The sequence below is a fragment of the Dermacentor albipictus genome, chromosome 1 (genome assembly GCF_038994185.2).
Source record: "Dermacentor albipictus isolate Rhodes 1998 colony chromosome 1, USDA_Dalb.pri_finalv2, whole genome shotgun sequence".
Taxonomy (NCBI): Eukaryota; Metazoa; Arthropoda; class Arachnida; order Ixodida; family Ixodidae; genus Dermacentor; species Dermacentor albipictus.
The window spans coordinates 372,923,398-372,945,502 of record NC_091821.1 but is presented as its reverse complement, the minus strand read 5'-3'; the positions used below and the strand labels follow the sequence as shown (position 1 = coordinate 372,945,502).

The 22,105-nt window shown below is 46.7% G+C and overlaps 1 protein-coding gene across 4 annotated transcripts in view; it reads left to right on the top strand.

The window, feature by feature from the left end:
- The window catches only part of LOC135905462 (adenylate cyclase type 5-like), a 291,632-nt gene that overhangs the window by 189,736 nt on the left and 79,791 nt on the right, over positions 1–22,105 (top strand). For all 4 annotated transcript variants that reach the window (XM_070531894.1, XM_065436412.2, XM_065436414.2 and 1 more), the window contains one exon: positions 10,188–10,337. In XM_070531894.1, coding sequence (XP_070387995.1) covers positions 10,188–10,337 — 150 coding nt within the window. The remainder of the gene's footprint in view (positions 1–10,187; positions 10,338–22,105) is intronic.

The following is a 22,105-nucleotide window of genomic DNA, read 5'->3' as shown; positions in this document are numbered from 1 at the left end:
CCAACTCGGTTATCTATAATTTTTCGGGGTTTTTTTTTGTGCTGTCCTAATTACCGAGCTCATATACTAAAGGTAAGACTGGCGCACTTGGTATTCCCGGAATGTAATCAACCCAAATAACTTCATATTTATTTTCAATGTCGTCTATCCCAGACCGAGAATAAATAACTTCTTTTTATTCTTAGTTGTTACTATATTTGCGCCGATGGACACTCGTTTGTGTGTGATAAGCACACACTGTTCTTGCACTGTCTCCGCTTTTCTGAAGCATAGGCAGGCGTTGTGCCCCTTCCTGAGGCAGTTGACAGCCTGCTCCTCGCTTTCCCTTTCCTGTCATATGTATATATGTATATATGTTTTCAAAACAAATAATAATAATGATTCGTGCATTGTTCTGCTGGGTTTTATTCCTGGTCGGTAACTGTTTGTTTACTGACATATAACTAAATACACTAAAATTCGACAAGTCACTCTTTGGTTAACTGTACATGGGGCCGGATGGAACTCAAAATGTGAGTCAGTGGTGAAGGCACTTGAAATTATTACAGTACCACCAGTTTCAAGATATTCAAGATTATTTTTAATGTATTGTTATTATGCGTTTCTTCTCTAGATCTACAATGTTGATGGCATTTGATGGCTACGCATTTCGTATTACAAATTTATGTGTGATGACGCAGCCGGAAACTCATTGGCTCTATTTTACTCTGTGGTGCATAGATATTGGATATCTTGATGTTGACCTTAATTTGTCCGACCGCTGGAACTGTTTCACTCGTTTTACATTTTGAGTACTGTATTTGCCAAGTAAAGTTAGTCCTAATGATCAGGCGAAGTGCACGGTCAAACAAACAAGACTATGGTCTCGTAGGTTTTCTTTTCAAAAGTTCTTTCACATGCAGGCACACACAGGCGCGCGCCCCGTGGTTGCATAGTGGCTTTGCTCGGTGGGCAGGTGAGCCTCAGCGCTAACTTTACGGATTAAATTTTCACTTTATGTTTTTAGTTGTTTGCAAATTCTGTAAATAGTGATTAATGAAAGCTTACATATAGTATAATTACATCCGAGAGCGGGCTCTCCCTGCGTACTTGTAGAACCAGCGCTCGGTTACACCTCAAAGGCATTCACTCGTTCTTTTGCCCACCTTACTGCGTCGTTTTCACTTGCGTTTTTTTGCTTTTCCCTTCATTGATTGCATTTGTATGTCGTTTGCGTTTCCAGCATTCGCCATCACCTCTACACGCCTTGAGCCACTGACCCCGTCTCGAACTGCGCCGTCTCCTGTCCCATCAGTGCAGTTCACCTTCCTAGCTCTTTACTGGCGTTTTCATGAATACAATGCGCTGTCGAAATGTGTCGCGACGCTCCACTTGTCGCGTTCATGTAAACGCCACTAATGAGGCCTTCTAGAAAGGTTTGAGTACAGACTCTTGTACTTGTACGCTTGTCGTTGCTGAGTGCGTTCTTTTGTCGGCCGCCCTGTATACGCTTTGAGCATAGCTTTCCAAGCACGCAGTGCCAGGCAAACCTCTTAACTTTCTGTCGAGGATATATCTATTTCTCCAGTTAAAAGGAGTTCTATGAGGATTTCAACATATCTTTGTTTCCGTTAGCGCTCATGTCTCTTAAGAACAGTTTTCCGCCTGCTAACAAGCGTACACGCGAAATTATCCAGGCATATCTATGCCTCATACAAGCTCCGCGCGAGGGAGAGAGAGAGAGAGAGAGAGAGCAGAAACGGGGAAGAGGTGCCGTTTTCTGCAGCCCTTCAAGGCAGGGCTGAAAGGCGCAGACGACGTAAATGCCGTCAAAAGAAGGATAAAGCGAGGGGATTGTTGTGCAGGGCTTTATTTCTCGTCGTTTAACTTGATCGCACTCGAAGTTCTCCCGGTCAGGAGACTCGCGCGATGAGTCACGCACTGCTGTAGGCACTGTAAACAAACATACGGAAGTATTACCTCAGTAAGACGGAGGTTCAAGCACGTCGCTCGCGGAATCTTGTCTCGCCTGATCGATCGCGCGCGTAAATAATGAGCACGTAATCCGGCGAGCGCGTGGCAATTTTCTCCACGGCGCGGTACACGCGTACGCATCCCACAAAAGCGAGTTCATTTCTCGCATGGTTCTCGTCAGCGGTCTATTCTCTGTCTATTTTCTTTTCTTTTCTTCTCTTACGATTCTTTCTGTCTTTTTATTGCTTGGGCAGTGTTGTTTTAATTGGATATGAATTCAACTGCATGTTGTCGCGCAACAGCACGCGTCAGTTATAGTTATATACTCTATGCAGTTATAGTACTCGCATAGTTACAGTAGTTGTACTCTATGTGCGCGGACGCACGCAACATATCTGTGTATTAATATCGGGGAAAGCACTTTCTTATTTCTGGTTGCACGTCAGCATAGAGAATACCTAGATGGAGCAGGAGATAAAATGCAGAGCCCGAGGTCGAGAAAGCGTGGCAAGGCTTCACAATTTTTCATCTTGCTCCTCCATAGATGAATCGGTCGACACGCTTTTGTGTGCGCTCCGGACCGGCTTCTTTTTCTTCGCCTAAACATATATCGAGTTCCCTGGTTTAATTTCCGGCCCGGGCGGCTCCTCTTTCTCGCGTTATAGTTGAGGCGGCGCTGATCTTACAGCCGCATACATCAGAACGCAGGATGTTCGCTCTCGCTGCTTCTACATGAGAACGTTTACACGCTTGATCGAGGTTCATATCTTTATCTGGTTTTCTACTGGCGATACGAACTACCGAAAAAAATCAAAATAAAGTGCTTCTGTTTAGGTCTACTTTAGTTATTCTATGATTTTACATAAAGAAGAGAGCTGAAAGTTGGTTATCGAATCTGTATTCAATGAACTTTAGGGCGCGCACTGCCGCAGACGCTTAAAGGCGTTGTCTCGTTCGCGACGGCTCTTCTTGCGCAAACGCATAAGGGCCAGTCGTGTACCATCGTGTACGTCTTGCGGTTGCTGCGAGGCACTTCAGCACCTGATTTTGGAGGGCCCCGCTTTCAATACGCAGTGCACGCCGCTAGTGAGAGACTATCATTTCGTTGTATAGCCTGCGGTGCACGACACTCGAGGAATGTTTGTACCCGAGCGGTTGTGCTTCTCGACACGATCAGGCTCATCGCGCTCTCCTGACTTTTCTAGAAGCAACTAATTTAGGTTCACGTTTGTAGCTCGGAGACTATTTCCTTCTATGTTACATGCGTGGCCTTCAGGTGACCTGCCCTACTGTCTGTGATCTGCACAGTGTGTTCTACTTTATTATTTTAGATTTGTCGTGCTGCTCTTTCTTTCCTCTTCCCTCTCCTCCTTCCTATCTTCCATTGCTGTGTTTATGTCACCTCCTTTCTGAATAGTAGGCAGGCGTCGTGCCCGTTCCGCTGGCAGTTGCCAGCGGCACGGCAGTCGTTTTCCCTTTCCTGTCAAATGTATACATATGTTTTCTAAACAAATAATAATAATAATCATATAAAGGCTTCATGGTAGGCAGAAGTCCCCACGACATTGACCTTATTCGTCCATCACACTGAGTTTACCCGCTTGTGTGTGTGTGTGTGTGTGTGTTTCATTGTTTGTTTTTCATTTTTTAAATCATGTTCTCTCTCACACCTATCGCATCCTTTTGCACCTCCCCCAGTACAGGGTAGCAAACCAGGGATAATCTCTGTTTAACCACCCTGTCTTTCTTCTGCCTTTCCTCTCTCTCTCTCTCTCTCTCTCTCTCTCTCTCTCTCTCTCTCTCTATATATATATATATATATATATATATATATATATGTGTGTGTGTGTGTGTGTGTGTGTGTGTGTGTGTGTGTGTGTGTGTGTGTGTGTGTGTGTGTGTGTGTGTGTGTGTGTGTGTGTGTGTGTGTGTGCGAAGGTGCGAATTGGGTATCTCGTGACTACCTTGTCATTGCGGTGTATACCTACGAAATAGACAACGCAGGTGAGGTTGTGTTGTACTTCATCTAAATGTCGCCCAGAAAAGTTTGTTCTTCAACACAGTTTGAAAATATGTTGGGTATAGAAATCACCACCTCAGGAACTTGCTCCTCAAAGCTAAAACTAATTTTGGTTGGCTTAAGTAGCTGTCAGCGTTCGCAAGTTGTTTATCTCCGCCTTCAAAGTATTATTACTCATCTACAGTGAGTTTTTTTTTTCTACGCCGCAAGGTCCAATAAAGAAAATAGACTGCTATGAAAAGTAGCCTAATATGAAACATAAAGCCAAACAGTGTTCAAGGAATGATAACAGCGAATGTACGAGCTGTGGCATCACTTGCCGATACATATACTGAGTAGATATGTTGGTGGTGAGTGTGTGTCTTGTAGCGATTTAGTTTTTTCTATCTTTGTACAGGAGAAAGGACTGTAGACGTTCGTTATTTCAAATCGCGTCTGCCATTTTGCTCGACAGCGGCAGCTGCTAATGGTACGACCGCCATGTTTCGTGGCCGTTTGTTGCAGGTGCCATCACCATGTTTATCGTCATCAAGGTTCTTTGTCAGGCGAAGTTCGCCGGAAATGAAAACTATTTATCCGCAATCAAACTTCAGTCTGGGTCCGCTAGCCATCATCACCGTGATGCCACCGTTGTCTCCACGCAGTGGTTGATACCGTCATCCTCGTTGTTGCTGTTGTACTCTTTGTCATCGTTAGCGTCAGGGCCAGCGGCCGCTGTTCCAGAAGGCACTGGTTAGCTTTCTTTGAAACGGGCTCCTCCTATACTATCGTTTTTCGTCTCTCCTGTACGCCATCGTGCTGCAGTCGGGTGACGAGCGTGGCGATCTACCGCGGTTACGTGACATGTTGCACTGTTTTCCGTTACACTCGGTGGAATTGGTGTATTTTTCTTGCTTGCTATCCAAATAACGGCACTGACTCACAAAGGGTGATTGCCCAAGGAGCCGACAAAAAGAAAACAGAAAAGTAATCCATGCGGCCCCTTCACTTTTACTTCGTCTCAAAATACCGGGTGTGGATGCGGAATCTGAAATAGGTGGAGTTGCAGGGCTTCATTGAAGAAAACAGGACATGTCAGCGAATATGCCATGCAACACGCCGTCTTTGCCGCAGGCCACACTACCTAATTAGCAGGCGAAGAAAGAAAGAAAAGAAAAAGAAACTGGCACAGCGCTGCAGGAAGCAACCTTTCTATAGTGAACTGCTCCGCGTTTTGCATTGATGAGTAACGTATGCAAGGTGAACGCATTCGTGAGTTAATGTCTCAACGTATTCAAGTGCTTATTTAGTAATAAGAAAGTGTTGATCGTTTATGTGATAGCTTTAATAAAAGCGAGCGCAAAACTTTCCACTTGCACGAAATTAGTATTAACTGGAGACCTATCAATTACTGGCAAAATTAACGCCAGTTCTCTCTACTTCTTTTTGCGTCTCTCTCTCTCTCTCTCTCTCTCTCTCTCTGTGCATCCTTGTCGTGTTTTTTTTTCAATTGAAAACTGAATTAGTGGGTAATGAACCGTTTAAATATTAAATCACAGTACTAAATATTTCTAATTTTGGGCTTCCGCTGCGCTGCTCGTCTAGCGGAACTTAGCTGCAGCGACACTTCGAAACTCGACGAATATTGTGCGAGGAACGCTTTGTCATTTGCCGTTCCCTTAATGTATATATACTTGTAGTATCATAACATCATCATCGTCATCGCCGCTGATCATCATCACGCGTCACGATCACTGATGCTGAACTCGCGGACAGCTCGGGTGACGAGACGTGTGTAGAACAGGCCATGTTAGTTCCCACAGCACATCATAAAACCAGCAACATCCTGGCTTACAACCAACCGACCAAAGCCACCAGCCGTGCTATATAGCACGGCCGGCGGCAGCTTTCGCACCATTCGCCTCCGATAAATGAGTGGACGATGTCCCACCGGCGCAGCTCACTGTCGCGTCATTGCTTACGCTGCTCACGGGATGGCGCAGTGCGTACTGTGTTTAGCTCAGCTACAGTCTAGCTCAGCGAAATCGGTTGCCGGATTAATACAACTGGCTTGTTGGACGGCTGCTTTCGCACTCAGTTGTGCGTCCAACCGCGGAAACCGTTCGCGTCGACGAAAATTACGCGATTCCGGGTGCTACGCGCTCGGATAGCTCTGCACATAGCGAAGCGCAAACGCTATAGGCGCAGGCATGCCGATTGAAACCTGCGTTGTTTTGGCTACACCTCACCCCCCCCCCCCCCCCCTGCCCCCTCCTTTGTTGTGGTGGAAAGTAAGGCTGAGCGCGTCATTGGCGGTTCGGTTCCTTTCGCAGAATGTGGGTTTTGTGTGCGAAATATACACCATTTTCGAGCCTCCCTGGAAGTGGCGCGCTATCCGACGCGTGACCTCTTCTCAACGCGGGAAGACGCAGCGTAACCATCACCATGGTTACGTAATCGGCCCCCAGCCGCACGCTTCGCCTGCGAGGTCGAAGCTTCGCGCCGGGTTTTTATTGCGCGCCCGACGTTCGCGCGAGGGACGCGTTAGCTCTTTCGCTTGACCGCATTTTCAGCATTTCGCGCGTGTGTTTTAAGCGGCTTGCTCGCACGCGCGTGCTCCGTTACCGAAGGGCCTTCTCGCTTACGACCTTCTTTTCATCCTTTCTCGCTCGATGTCTTCCCCTCTGTTTCTTTATCGTGTGCATGCTCTTACCGTTACAAATAACTGGAGCAGATTCAGAATGAAAGAGAGCAAACAATGATCAAAGACCGTTGGAGCCCTAAGAAGCTTAGTTTCGTAACAGCAGTAAAACACAGCCGGCTCTGAACACGGGCACTTAGCTTCGAAGGAGGCAGCCGCTTCACTCTCTTTCTCTTCTTTCTATGGACCAATACTTCGTAAATCAAGAGGCCTTCGGCGACTTTACGACCTGTAACGGCTTACTCACAATAAGGGAAAAGGGAGTGAGAGTAATACGCATTATAAGTGTACTGTTAATGTATGTAATAGCGGGAGAAACAAAATTAGACAGAGACACGTAAGACTGCTTACGTATGAGAATGGGAGAGCATTGCGACGTTTGTATAGAACTCGGAACGCCATGAACGCGCCATGAACGCACTCATAACCTGGCGTCATCTCCTCCCCATTGGCTGCGACGTGACGTGTGCAGTGACGCAAGCACTAGGCCACACCTTGAATCAGCCAGAACCGTGGAGCCCGCGTGGCGTCGGGTAAGCGTGCTCGTCTCGCACCCCGGAGGCCCGCGTTGGATTGTCCCTCCCAGACCGAAATTTACCAAATTTAGTTTTCAAAGCCTATAATTTGTTTGGTTTACAGGAACCTCCATCAGAAATTTGACGTCACTCTGCGCATTTCTCGACGTGCTTGTACTCTTTTGGGCCGTCACCCATCTTTGGTACCATCTTTCGGGCATGCCGACTACGCCGACGAATTTTTCGCGTGATGGGGTACATACTAATTCGCATTCGCATTAGAAAAGGGGACTGCTTGATTTGTGTGCGCAGGAACCTACAGCGGCTGCCTCGCAGTCAGCGACCGGGTCCTTTTGTATAACCGCTCTCGCTTAGTCTGCCGATACGAAAGCGCGTTCTGGTTTGGACGGTCGTTATACGTACGCGGCGCACCTTGAGCTACGCCGCAGGATGAAAATAAGAAACTAACAAATGTTTTTTGTTACTCTCCGTCTTTATATTTTGTCTCCTCTTGGCGTTTAAAGTGCGCACAATGTCGTTTGCAAGGATTTCGTTAGGCTCGAATTTAAAGCAGCTCTTGTACAAGCAAGAAAAGCTTGTGCTATCATGCGTGTGGGCTTCTGCGTGCGTATGCGTGTGCGCGTTTGTCCGCGCGTTCAAAAGAAAGAAAGAAAGAAAGAAAGAAAGAAAGAAAGAAAGAAAGAAAGAAAGAAAGAAAGAAAGAAAGAAAGAAAGAAAGAAAGAAAGAAAGAAAGAAAGAAAGAAAGAAAGAAAGAAAGAAAGAAAGAAAGAAAGAAAGAAAGAAAGAAAGAAAGAACGAACGAACGAACGAACGAACGGCGGATATCTGTGTAAACGAGACGCTCAGATTAAATTCGTCTTTACTGCCCTGTGCGCGGATATTCGAAATATCGAATACGAATGTAATAGTCTCTGCTTTCCTATTCGTGTTCGATTCAACAATTTCACTATGTGAAGTTGCAGAATATTAGTTTTTATTTCTCGAACATATTCAAATATAAAAACACTTCTTGCAGCATCAAAGGAGATAGCACGATGGAAGCGAGCATACAGTTCCGAGGGATTGCGCAGCGGGGTATACCTCTGTGCATCGTTGCTGCGTATAGGGGCACCACTCCTTGACCGAACACACCGGGGCAAATAACTCCTGCTCAATGATTTACACTCATCCAATAAGAATGGCTCGCTTTTATGCAGCCTACATATGGATTTGTTCCGATTTATTGTTTGGCCAATCTCACCATGTTTGCATTCCTATGAAACAATGAGCGATGCTGTATAGTATCACACTTTTCCCCATCAGCGAACACGGCAGTGTACGTAGATATCTTGTAACTTGCTGTTTCCATCCTTCATTACTGTCATTGCTGTGCCGCACCAGGTAACTGAAATCAGTTTTTTCTCATTTACAAGCTCATGAATCGACCGGAGGTCCAATTGCGAACTGCATTACGTGCATGTGTCAATGTATATAAGCTTGATTTTTTTTCCTTACCTTACGGATTCTTCTCAAACTTTATACTTCATGTTGCTTCGGAAAGGAGATATTCGATATTCGATATTCGATATTCTATTCGTTATTCGGAGGCCGTTTTTCTCGAATATCCATATTCAAGTTTATTCAGAAACTTTACTATTCGAACGCCGCTATGTCGTTTTTATCCAAGACGTTTGAAGGTCATATGAGAACTGGAATAATATTGCAGTTCCAAGCCGAAACTTCTGTATTGAATGAACGAACGAACGAATGAATCAATGAATGAATGAATGAATGAATGAATGAATGAATTGAGAACAGGGACTCCAGATTGTCCAGCACCAAAAGGAGGATTGAAAGCGTGCGAAGTTCGAGCGCCAACCCGCTATCCAAACCTCTCACGCGAAGCTCCACGGCGCTTGAAGATTCCATTCGTATTCGCATGACAATATCCGTGGCAGACTGCGCCTTTTCTGACCTCCTTCAGTCGGTCGCCCTTTCATGTGCGGAAATGTGGGGAAATGTGTTTTATGTGGGGAAAGAAAATAAAAGAAACACGAAAAAGAACGCGCTGTTTGCCTTATATTTTGCGAAGAAACAGCTTTTTATCACACACACACACACACACACACACACACACACACACACACACACACACACACACACACACACACACACACACACACACACACACACACACACACGCGCGCGCGCGCGCGCACGCACGCACGCACGCACGCACGCACACACGCACGCACGCACACGCGCGCACACAGGCACACACGCACACACACGATGGTGCAGTCTTCATAGAATGGCATGCAGCTCTATTTTACGTCGGAGTTTGCGCCTTCCCCGTAAGTGGAAACCACTGCTTCTCGTGCACCAATGTTACGAGAAGCAGCTGCCAACTGACGCGTGACATTATCGAGGCAGAGATAATTGGTAGTTTAGGGAATAACTGAGTGTCTAAGCCGTCGATTACTTTAACTTCGAATGAATTACGATGCTTGCGTTGTGACTGATTGATTCGCTAGCTGCGCTTGCGCGATGTTCGGCCACAAAATGCCTTTATATTTTGCGCTTCGCAGTTCTCAGTAAAGTGTTGCAACTTAGAGCTCGTGTGTCCCAGTCTTCTTTCACCGTCCTTGAAGTTTTTGTCATGACAAAGAGGTTATAGGAAATAAAGACAGTGGTTCAATGCGCACACAACGAAGACAAATGCTCACTAAGGCAGTTACAGAAGATGAAACGCGGTGGCGCAGTAATTCTGTCTCCCAGAAGAGCGCGAGCGCGTCATTGGACTTGCGCATAATTGAGTTCCTCCGCCAGGGTTCGGGGATCTTTTCTTCCGAGAACGGCTTACCGGTCTCAGCGGCTGAGTCCTTACTCTTGTTGGCGTATAGTCAAAAGGAGGGCAGCTGGCACTAAAGCCACTCTGTAGTTTGGCTGCACCCGCATCTCGAAGACAAAAGTTCACGCTATGCCTTAACGTGTGTTTCCTTTCCTGGCGGCGCGCAGGTGACGTGCAACGTGATACTGCTGGTGGCGGTGAACACCATCGGCATGTTCTCGCACTACCCGAGCAAGGCGGCCCAAAGGCAAGCCTTCCTCGAGACGAGACAGTGCATCGAGTCAAGGCTAAGCATACAGCGCGAAAATCAAAAGCAGGTAAGCCTTCATATCGACACTCATCGTGTTTGTTTTGTTTGTTCGCAGCTAAATCTATTACAGGCCCTTCAAACATCAAAATTGCTAGAATCATTATGCCTGGCGTATAAAGTAACCGATAGTAATCAGAGAAAGTAAAAAAAAAAACTCACCCCGTTTCAGGATTCGTTACTCTAGGTCCACTGCGTGCTAGTCAAGTGCACTGAAACACGCCACCGCGTTACTCCCACTTTTATTTTACACTGGGTTTTGTATCCCGTACTGGTGTTAGTGCCGCGTGAAATCTAACAAGTACTGTAACCAAGCAGTTGTTTTTTAGGAACAACGCGGCGAATAAAAAAATGACATATTGCGTTTTTAACTAAGACAAGTAACATGATTATTGCAAGAAAGAAGCAAGAGCGAAAGGAATGAATAGTTTTACAACTATAGTAGGATAGTTCGTGGCCCGTCTAGGGAGCAAAAGAAACGTGGCACTGCGGCTCTGGCAACAAGGCTCCCTTCAGATGTGATGGATAGTCTCAAGTCTCCTGTGCATAAAATAGGACTGCAGCTGTGCAAAGCCTTACAGGAAAAGGAAGACGAAACAGTGGCGGGGGTGCACTTCTGTTTCCTCTTACCGCCTGCGAACTAGCCATGGATGTGGTTGATAATTGTGGAGGCTGTTCGACGCGGCGTCACTTTAATTCCGGCTGCAGAGTTTTACTTTAGTCTTTAGATTTGTCCTGTTGCAGTGTTCTACTTTAGTTTTTAGATTTGTCCTGTCGCTCTTCCTTTCCTCTTTCCTTTTTCCTCCCCTCCCTCCTATCTTCCATTTCTGTGTTGCTGTCACCTCCCTTCAGAAGAGTAAGCAGGCGTTGTGCCCCTTCCGGTGGCAGTTGCCAGCCTGCTCCTCGCTTTCCCTTTCCTGTTAACTGTGTATATGTGTTCAAAACAAATAATAATAATAATAATAATAATAATAATAATAATAATAATAATAATAATAATAACAATAATAATAATAATAATAATAATAATAATAATAATAATTCGAGTGCGTTTCCTTTCCTTTCGCTTATCATTCTGTCACCTTAATTGTCTGTCGGTTATCTGCTCTACGCACTGCGTTATCCGTCCAACTTCGCTTTTTCCTTTACTACTGTTACAGCTATTCTACTACGCGCACATCGACGGTTTGCGCATTTACGCACAGACCGATGACGTTCTAACCCTCGAACGTCGATGATATGTCAGCTGAGCGCAAGAAGACCCACAGATATTTACGCGTTATTGTGGATCGTGATCTAGACCTGGCGTCCCCAAGTCAATTATCTAAAGAAAAAAGAAAGCTCTTTAGCATTGATCATATGTTCAGCTCAATCGCAGGTAAATCATGAGGACCGTCTGTATGCGCTATGTCACAGCTACGCAGCGTGCCTTTTCTCGGATTTTTGTTTCTTTCTCGTCTTTCCTGAAGAGTAGGCAGAAATTGTACCCCTTCCAGTGGCAGTTTCCAGCCTGCTGTCCGCTTTCCCTTTCCTGTCAAGTGTATGTTTTCAGAACATGACATGACAAGAACTTTATTTGAGTCCTGAGGGACTGTGATCTTGGGGAGCTAAAACCGAAGGCTCCCGATATGTTTTCAGAAGAAATGATAATAAATAATAACTAATAATAATAATTACAGTCTTCTAGCCTTATCCAGCACGTGCAAGACAAACACCCGCACAGTAAAGAGCATACAAGCCCGAGCACTCCGAATATGTCTTGCCCCCCCCCCCCCCTCGATGTGCCTCGTCAGCTGCAACGGTTCTTATGGCACGGGAGCACCTGGTCGCCACATACGCAACCGTTGAGACCCTCAATGCGCGCATGCGACATCTTTCACAGCTACCTTCGCACCACTCAGCTTCGCGCGAAGACCACAGGCTACGTACTCAAGTGTTGTGGCCAGACACCGAGACTCACTACCAGCTGGCGTCAAGCCTGTGCAGCGCCCGATATCAACGTAGTGGTGTCTTCGGGAACCTCGCGTGTGCCTCTTAGTTCCTGGCATGGTGAAGAAAACTGACATGTCATCACTAGCCTCGAAGCGACTGTCTCTTTTTCTCATAAATGTGTCCTATTTAGACCACGTGCGTATATAAGCGGACGGTTCTACCAGTTCCAGCAGTTCTACCGGCGCTGTGATGTGTCCCGTCGAGCCCCGTCTCTATACAGCTAAAGTTTTAACATGCCATGACATCAACAGCAGGGGGACTTGCGGATCTCCAAGGTGCCGTCGATTGTGTGATTCAACAGCCATGTAATCGAGCAGCAATATTTTGTTATTCCAAGGCCACCTTAGAAACGCTACAGTTTGCCTAGCGTTCCGGCACTCATGAGCCGGTGATGTATACAGTAAAATTAGACGTACACACCTCCAAGGTTTCGCGAATGACCACGATATTATGTTTCAGTGGCTGCCGAGCCACTGCGAAGTTGCCGGCAACGACAGAGTACATGAAACAGCACACTCGGCTCACCAGCAAAATCAGTGCGCACCAATACCGTGGCCGAGAACCGATGCAGCGCGGTAACTTTATACTCACTTGTGCGTACAGCATTACACTTCGACGTTGGAATTCGCCCGATTTTACCAACTCCAGATTATATTCATTAGACCCTTACATGCTACTTGGCCTGCCACCCACTTTCTTCCGTCGAGAAGCAACTTCAGTGTCCCGCCTCTGGTTGGGCATTGCATTCAGGAACGCTTATTCAGTCCTCATCAGAATGGACAACCACGCCGTACACGCAAATCTTGCGGTCGGCATGAGACCATAGAACACATTCTGTGCCATTGTCTATCCTACAACTCTCAACGAGATGTTCTTAGCCGCTTAGATGGCAGACCGTTCTCGAATGTTGAGATCCTGGAACCCTGGCCGAATACCTCTAGTATGCACATAGGCCACCAAAGCGCTAATGCGCTTTTTGAAGTCAACCGGACTAGATGAGCGCTTGTGAGTGAACGTTCATCATCAGTGAACATATACGCGAGTTTACTTTCATCTGCGAGTGCAAGCACAATGAGTGCCCTTCTTCCCTCCTTCTTATCTTTGTTCCCCGTTTTCACACATGTAGAGTAGCCAAACGGGCGAGGCCTTGGCCGACCTCCCCGCCTTTCCTTATTGTCTCTCTCTTTCTTTTATTCTCAACTGGACTACAGCTACCCTCGTTTGCCATCTAATACATGCCGTGGCGGATTTGTCTATTTACGTTACGTCTATCACGTTCCGCTCCACGTCCGTTGCGCGGCTTCAGTTTCAATTTCAGTTTATTGTCCATTCAAGATACATAGTTGGTTGTTAGTAGTATACAGGCTTCAGTCCCATAGTTTAATAGAGGTAGGATGCTTCGATTGCGCGCTTTTATTTTTAAAGAATATAGGCTAGCTGCCGTACACGGTATCGTCTCACAATCACATGTGGTAATTCTTTTCGCAACAATTCTGCAGGCGCAGCCCTCTACCGCCCCCCATAAACAAAGGCTCAATATACAAGGATCGATGATAGAAGTGAGGCGGACCGCAATAGCATAACGACTGACGTTAAATCAATGTCATGACACGAATCTGAGAATCACCATGCATGCACGACGGCATACATAGTGAGGAGAATTAAGTCTTTCAGCTCCATAGATACCTGCTATACTGCGTTCATCGATTCTACTTCGTTTACACATGATTAAGTTGTAGCATGGCAACGCAGAAAAACAGTGGGTAACATCATGGAAGTGTGCAGTATAGGAGGGGAAAAATAATAGCAAGAACGGGAAAAGAATAAAAGGTTTAGCGTCTATATTAAGAAAAAAATTTGCACTGTGCCAATGCGAGGGGCTACGAGATAACTTGCCAAATAGGTTTGCATACAAATATGATCTTCATTGTACGCGGCAAGTGCGGTAGCTTTATAGGTTTGTTTAATTTAATTTTTGTTAATGAAGTGCTTTCTAAACTGTGTCCTCTTAAAGGTGATCCTTAGCAAGCCGATTTACCCGATGTCTCTTCTATCAAGAGAAATGGAGAATTATTTATTTATGAAGAGGCAGAAATGTCGCCCTGCGGTTGACTCCTCTAGTTTGCGTCTCTGCGCTCGGACAAAGGGAAGAGGAAAAAAACAAGGTTAGGAATGGAGGCTATGGAGACAGAAGACGTGAATAAAGTCTATAGACCTTTCACAGCCAAGATTTCAGCCCCGTGCAACGCAGTAATGAAGAAACTGCGCGAACTGCTCTGCAACGGATAAAGAAAGAAAGAAAGAAAGAAAGAAAGAAAGAAAGAAAGAAAGAAAGAAAGAAAGAAAGAAAGAAAGAAAGAAAGAAAGAAAGAAAGAAAGAAAGAAAGAAAGAAAGAAAGAAAGAAAGCTAACCAGAAACGCGTCTGATTGGCTGCCTTACGCTAACGGAAGAGAAAAGAAGAATAGAAAAAAAAACAGTAAAGCGGTCAATGTGCGCACGTGCGCGAACTGCACCACGCAGTCAAAGGCTCTCACACAAGCCAGTCGTTTTCAAAGCAGCACAAAAGTGCTTTCACTGCCTTCTGGTCCGATGATCGGTGAGAACGGTGTTCCAGTAGTGTTGGCACGTTCGGCGGACGCGCGTCTAGTTGCTGCAATGCATTGTACAATGTTTGTCTGTGTACGTCTAATCGAGGAAAGTGGCACTAGGTAGTCTATACATGTTCTCCTCACAGCCGCATACATCACGTGCAGGGCTATCAGTCATTCCAATCAGTGCTGACGGAATTTACAATCTGGCCATGGTAGTGCGTTTTCAGTAAGCTGTCGATTGCCGATTTTTTGGGACGAAGAAACATCCGTATTCTGCCAAGAAATGTTAAAAGAAACATGTTGGCGCGGTTCGGAACAACCCGTGGCTTTATGTCTGCTGGCGAAGAGCGACAGACAAGAAAGCAATGGGCAGGTTCTTCTGCGAATTACAAACATTATTAGGAGAGAACGGCTTTGCGAAACCCGTTCCCGTGTGTTACGGAACGAAGACTAATGCGGCAGGAATGCAGGTAAATAGTAAAACTGGAACACGGTGAGGATTAACGTTCCTGAGCGATAACCCAGGTGCGTTTACCTGTGAACCGAATTCTATATGTTTGTTACGTGACCAGTATCGCTCTAAGAGTCCTCACGTCCGCATTAACCTCACACCACGCACTAATTAAGTAGCACCTGGCTGGATTTACGCCGGAGCCGGAAAGTATGTGCGTTCGTTTTGTAAACACACGTTGCTTCCTCCTGGCGCTGTGCCGACGACGGATTTGAAATCGAAATTGATCGAGGAAAAAGAAGATTCATAAGAAACGGGAAAGAAAGCAAAAGAAATGGCAATTAGAATGAAGTTTCCACAGAAAAACAGAAAAAAAAGTTGCTATACATGGCGAAACAGGGGGTAATCGCTTGCCAGCGGGGGCAAAAGGGCTCAGATACGGCCTTGCCACGCGTTTTCGCTGTTTCCTGGCTTAGCAGACACACGCACACAAACACACGCACACACACATACACACACAAGAAAGAAGAAAGTAAACTTCACGGCATTGTATATAAATGTCCGCGCTCAGAGCTGAACAGATAGTTGCGCAGCCTTCCGACGACCTTTACTTTTTCGTTACTTAATTAGTATAATCATTGGACGGATTTGTGCGTTTTCGCGCGGCACGATGTCGCTGACTGTATGCGGTCGCGTTCGAACGCGCGCTTTCGTTTTGGCTTCTTCAAGAACGATTGAAGTAATCTTGGCAGAGCATGTGCGCTATATGGTGCGCAACCTGCGAGTTCCTTGCCGTGGTACGAGACGCGGGACGGGCAAAATAAACGCCAACAAAATTCGTGATTCTTGAAAACTGGAGCCCCCTATACGTACAACATCGATCCGCGACCAGCTGTCGAACGTGCTCGAGACTCTACGCATACACCGCCCTTAGCGTCGAACATCAATCACGACCAAAGCTGGCAAGCTTGGGTCAGCGCCATGGAAGAGCGCTCGTTTTTGCATGTAAATTATTCGCGCTTCAGACCAGCCGCGGCGGGGTATATGCGCGCCACGTATAAGCCACCGCGGACATTTGTGCTACTTTCGTGGTGTGCGCGAGCTGGCAAGCAGCGTATATACGTTGCTCAACGGCTGCGTGGTCACGCGGCGGGCTGGCATGGACATCCGCCGTTATCTTAATCCTCCTCCCCCGCCGTCGTCTTCGCTTTCCCCAGTGGCCGTCGCGTTTCGTCAGTGCGTCACCACGCATACGAGACGGCTTGCATGTTTGAAGCTGCCGCAGCAACGTGGTTGCGAAAGCACCCAGCACGCGATTGTCTCCGAGCGCCTATCGAGCGCGGACATGTCGGGCAATGAGGATGTTCCACGGGCGCCTCGCCGGTCCATTTCTTTCGCTCCCTCGGACAGCGACGAGCCCTACGAGGAAGCCAATAGGGCCAAGGACGACGCAGAGGGTGCTTCTTGCGTTTCTTTTCTTAGCTCCGCTGCCGTTAGCTTATTGCCTTTTTTTTTACTTTATTTTTTTCCCCACATTTTCCCTCACTCTCTTACGTCTGTGGTCTGGCACGCCTGAGGCAGACTGACCGGACGACGGTCTCCGAACGCGCGCGCGCATGCGCACACCGCGGACACTTTGTCTGTCGAAAAGCGGACAGCGTCACCAAAGCGAGTGGTTCTCGTGGGCGCTCGCAAAGCTGACCGAGAACATGGACGTTTTGGTCGCAGACGGAAACCCGTGCACTGCGCCAATCACGACAGTCGAGCGACGTAGGACAGCGTCATCGCAAGAAAATTAAAGACCGCGCTTAAGTCGGGCCAGCGCGCGTGAAACGCACCTATATAGTTGCCGTCCACTGACTGGATGCTGTCACTTCAAGTGATAATGTTGCTTGGCGAATAAACAGCTGCCAAAAGGTATACGACGCACACACAGGGCCACCAGCTGCCACCTGTTTACTTTGGTAAGTGCAAACCAACTTTATACATGCTCGTATGTGAACAAATCATCATCAACATCGTCACTATAAAGAATATAAACGTTACATGAGGTACCATCTAGGAACTGTCTTCCCTTATCACTATTACGGGCGCCGCGCAAACTTCGTCAGCTTTTTTAACGGTGCCCCTTCAAAGATCTGTTTTCGTTCCTTCTTTCTTTCTTTTTTCGTTCGGGGAGTTCTCAGAAATCTCAGAAACCTTCCTTGATGATGCCACTTGCAGCTTTCTGTCCACTGCACGGCTTTTTTGCGAGACCTAGTATAACGTATGCGCTACAGCACTGCAGTGATTGGTGTCCGCTCCATATATGCGCGCATGCAATCTTTCTCAGCTGTGGGCCACTGTCGCGGAGGGGGGGGAGGACGCGACTAATCTATGGCCGCCACCATCACGGCGCGTAGATTTCCAGCTTATCAACGATGCCGTGCCAGGCGATGCCTTCGGCGAGCGTTTCATAAGAGAAAGAGCATGCCGTCAGGCTCTGCAGCGTTTTTTTTTTCTTCGCGCCACGGTTCTATATGGTATCAATGAAGGGCGTCCGGTTAGCCCCCTTTCTCTTCTCTGGTGACGTTGCACAACAGGCGGACAGTAGCTCGAGCTCGCGGTGCTCGTCCATCCGTGGTATGAGACATCCTCGCGTAAATCTTTCTCTTCCTTTTCCTTTCTTTATTTCCGCTGTTATGTTTGCTCATTGTCGTCGCCTCTCTATTGCAATGCGCGACAAAGAAATCGCGGGCTCAGTACTGCCTGTGTGTGTGTGTGTGTGTGTGTGTGCACGCACCGGCGACTTCAACATCACTGCGCATGCGCTGCTCGCCACGATCCATTCTTAAGTTTGGTCAGTTCGTTGCGACGCATTTCTCTCTCTCTCTCTCTCTCTCTCACTCTTGTTACCTCACGATGCTATAAGTCGATGCCTTGTTTGACAATGAACACATATAGTCGAGTTCAGCTCATGGGATATATCTCTTTCTTTCTCAGCTCTTGGGGCGGCGTAGATGAAACATCAGTCAAAAGAAAGAAATCTTACAAGAGAGCTGGGCTAACCGTAAGCACGCTATTGTGCATGTTTTTACGTGTAACATCAGAAATAAGAAAACAATAGAGGAAAAAATACAAAACGTCTATAATGTCATAGATAAATGAAAAAAAAATCACCGACGATTACGATACTGCCTAATGGGAAATTTGAGCGCAGGGGCGCTATAACGTAAAACTATTCCAAACTTTTCTATTCCAATTCTGTTATCAGCCCTCCGCGATTGGTCAAAAACTTTTTTCGACCACCCCCCATTTCACCTGTCTGTCACGTGACGTTACAAAAACCGCAATACCTCCCCATCTGATATGATGTGTGCACACTGATTATGCATGATTTGACAGAAAAATGAAAAACAGTTATTTCTGATTCGACCCCTTTTCGCCATTAGCCCTCGGCTATTGGTAAAAAGTTTTCGGGCTGCACCCACTTCACCTACCTGTCACGCGACGTCACAAAACCGCTCGAACTCACCGCGTCAAAGTGACGTGTACGCGATAAAGATGCATTAATATGCCGAACAAAACTGAATTTTTTTCGGAATAGCCGCAGGCTGCCCCGTTCCGAAAGGAATAAAAGATAGCTGCCGCCGATCGCTGAGACGCTGGCTATTCGCACCTGCCGGAGAGCATGGGTGTATTTGCGTATAATAAAGCTTCTTGCGTGACCGTGTAACGTTTTTAAGCACTTTCGACACGTTTACTACCTCATTCTGCCAACTCTTCTTTGCTGAGGGTCAATTTTAGCTTCATTGTTAAGCTTCCGTTGCATGCCGCCGCGATTTTCGACCAGCCGCCACAAGCTAAGTAAGGGAAAGCCGACCAATCGCAAACGCCGGCACCACCCTCTTCATCCGGTTATCGGTTTTCAGTGCACTGGCTCTGCCCTAGTGAATCCCTCTCCACTTGAGCGTTCTCCTCGCCTCTTGTCAGCCAATTAGATACAACAAGCCGCTCAGTGTAGGCAATGTTATTCGTTTTTCAAGCAGACAAGAGGTACCTCCTATGAACGAGGAGAGCGTTTGATTGGTCTGTTCAGACAACCCTATGAGTGACCACCCGGTGCTTGCGTCGGTGCTTACGCAAATTTGACGTCAGGAAATTGGAATAGAAACATATTGGAATAGTTTTACGTTATAGGGCCCCAGCTCTGTGCGTGTTTCCATTTCGCGCCTGCAAACCAACTCGTTTCCAAGCCCGGTGTCGTGCAGCCTCTACTACCCGGGTCAGTACTCTAGCCAGTGTAAGCTATGCAAAGCCAGGGCTAACCTTAATCACATTCTGTGGGAATGCCCACAGGCTCCCTCTGAGGGAAGAATAAAGTCTTTAGAACAATGGGAGACCTTATTACTCAGCTCCGATCCGGAGGTTCAACTGAAGACCGTCCAACTGGCCGAAATCGCCGCTAGGGTCCAAGGACTCCTGGCCGTCGTCTAGGTGGAAAGACTTAAAGCCTTCCCTACATCTGTTGGACAAATAAAGTTTTACAATCCAATCCAATCGCGACATATTGGCTGGCGTGGACAATCGCTCTCGCGCAGCACGTTGCAATGTGAACGAAGTGTGGCGCCACTGCCTCGCTAATATGGAGATCGCGAGAGCCAGCGCGTGGGTGACGCTTGGGTGCACTTCACAGAGGCTACCGGCGAGAAACCTCCCAGACAACGCGCGCTACCCTGGCGCCATCTCGTAGACAGCGTCACCGCACTGCGCTTTTCTCCTCACTCTTTCGCCATACCCTCCTCCGCTTTCGGCCTCATGGTTCCGCTGCATCCTCCTCTCCGCTTTCCTCCTCGCGCCTCCTTTCTCTCGCCGCTTTTTTCGTCCCCCGCTGCGCGCCTCGTTCCCTCTCCAGCTGTGCTTGTTCGCCCGGTTGCACCAGGAAGGCAGACTCTCACCGCAGAAACTGGCGCCTAAAAACTGCGCTCGAAAAAAAAAAGTTTCATAAGAGCGCAGACACGCGTTCTTGATAAAAAAAAAAAGAAGTTAGTCAACCTGTCTTGAGAAAGAGAGAGAGAGTAAAACTTGTTTATCAATAATATTTGAACCGTGAGAGAAAAATGCACGCGGGGCAACTTTGACGAATGCGACAGGGCCTTATTAATTCCTGCTTCCCGCAAGAACCAAAAGTCAAACTCTAGCAGGAAGTAGCGACGTAATGCCTGCACGAGAAACTTAATCACAGGACGCCCCGTCCTGGAATGCCAATTTAGGGGACGAAAGGTTAGTTTAACGCTTTCCTTGCCTGCTTTTCGCGTAGAGGAGTTTGATTTTCTGTAGCCCGCTTATGCCAACTTAGCTGTTATAGCCGACACTCGCATGAAATGGTGCATGCGACCTTGTAGGAACACGAAATGCAGCCCCAGTGATAACAGTGCCTAAAAGCAAGGTGGCTTTAATGTAGCTACATATATATATATATATATATATATATATATATAAAATGTATTTTGCACTTCTTAACAGTTAAAATATTTAGAGTAAGCTACGGTTGAAAGTGTTCACGACTCTTGCTTACGCGCTACGACTCACAAAAAAAAAATCTGAAGAATAAATCCATAAGAACGAAGGACATGGTTTCAGTAGCTTTTGGCTTTTGCGGTTGAATAGTATAGTATCTAGTTTACGTATACGGCGATGGTAAAAACGTATCATACTTGTAGATAAATATATACGGAACACCACGGCGACACCGACTGCGAGAATTCGCCTGGAGTGTCCATATCACTGCTATCGCAATAGAAGCAGAAAGTGTTGCCAAACTCTGTCACACTACTTGGCAGTAACACATGTGTAGAAGCTCTGCCCCTGTAGCTTTTCCTTCACTGCCAGCGAAAGCTGTACACGAGTGTATAGTCCGTGTCAACTTTGTTTGTGAAGGTGGCACAACCCTGGTGTTTAAATCACTCTCTATTTCAAGAAACCCATGGGCAGAACACTTTCTCACTGTGTTCCAACGATACCAAAGGAAGCAGGAGATTATTAGCGGTGGCGTCAACCTCTTACAAACTCCTTGATTCGCATCCATAGTATCCATAGTATCCTAGTGCCTACGTTATTAAGCGTCCATGTTCGCAAAGTATTTCGTGCGCTGCAACAGGCCTTAAAGAACAAACGCTTGGCGACATTTGATGGTTGCCGTATGAATATCAAAATTGCCGGTCGACGACTACCATATTACTAGCCAAGGTGGCTGTATAATGACAATCAGTTATTAAAAAGCAATGAATGGAGAATTTGTCCCCAGTGGCCCGGTCTCGGGAGCCCATCGTGGCATGGTTGTTGTCTACAGTTACTCGAATGATTCCCTACCTAAGCACGGGTTGGTCGACTGACGAGTACCGTCTTCTACTTAAGTATATAGCCAGACTTATATTGAGCCACAAGTGAGGTACACAACTCGTCTATCGGTGGTCGTTGCAAGACGAAATATACAACGGTGGTAATAAAAGAGAGTCACGTGTAAGTGTAGTAAAATGGTAAACCTTATAAAAGAGACAAATACGGCAAATTTTACCGCGATGTGCGAGATCAGGCAAATCAAGCAATGCAGTGTACTATGTAACAGTCTACCCTTTCTTCACGTTTGCAGTTTTAGTAACTATAAGTTTATTAGTGTATTTGATGTACGGATTTTTCGTTTGTTAGCCTTGGTTTCGTAATAACAGGCTTCGGGCAAGTCGTCATATTCACGTTGTTGCGCT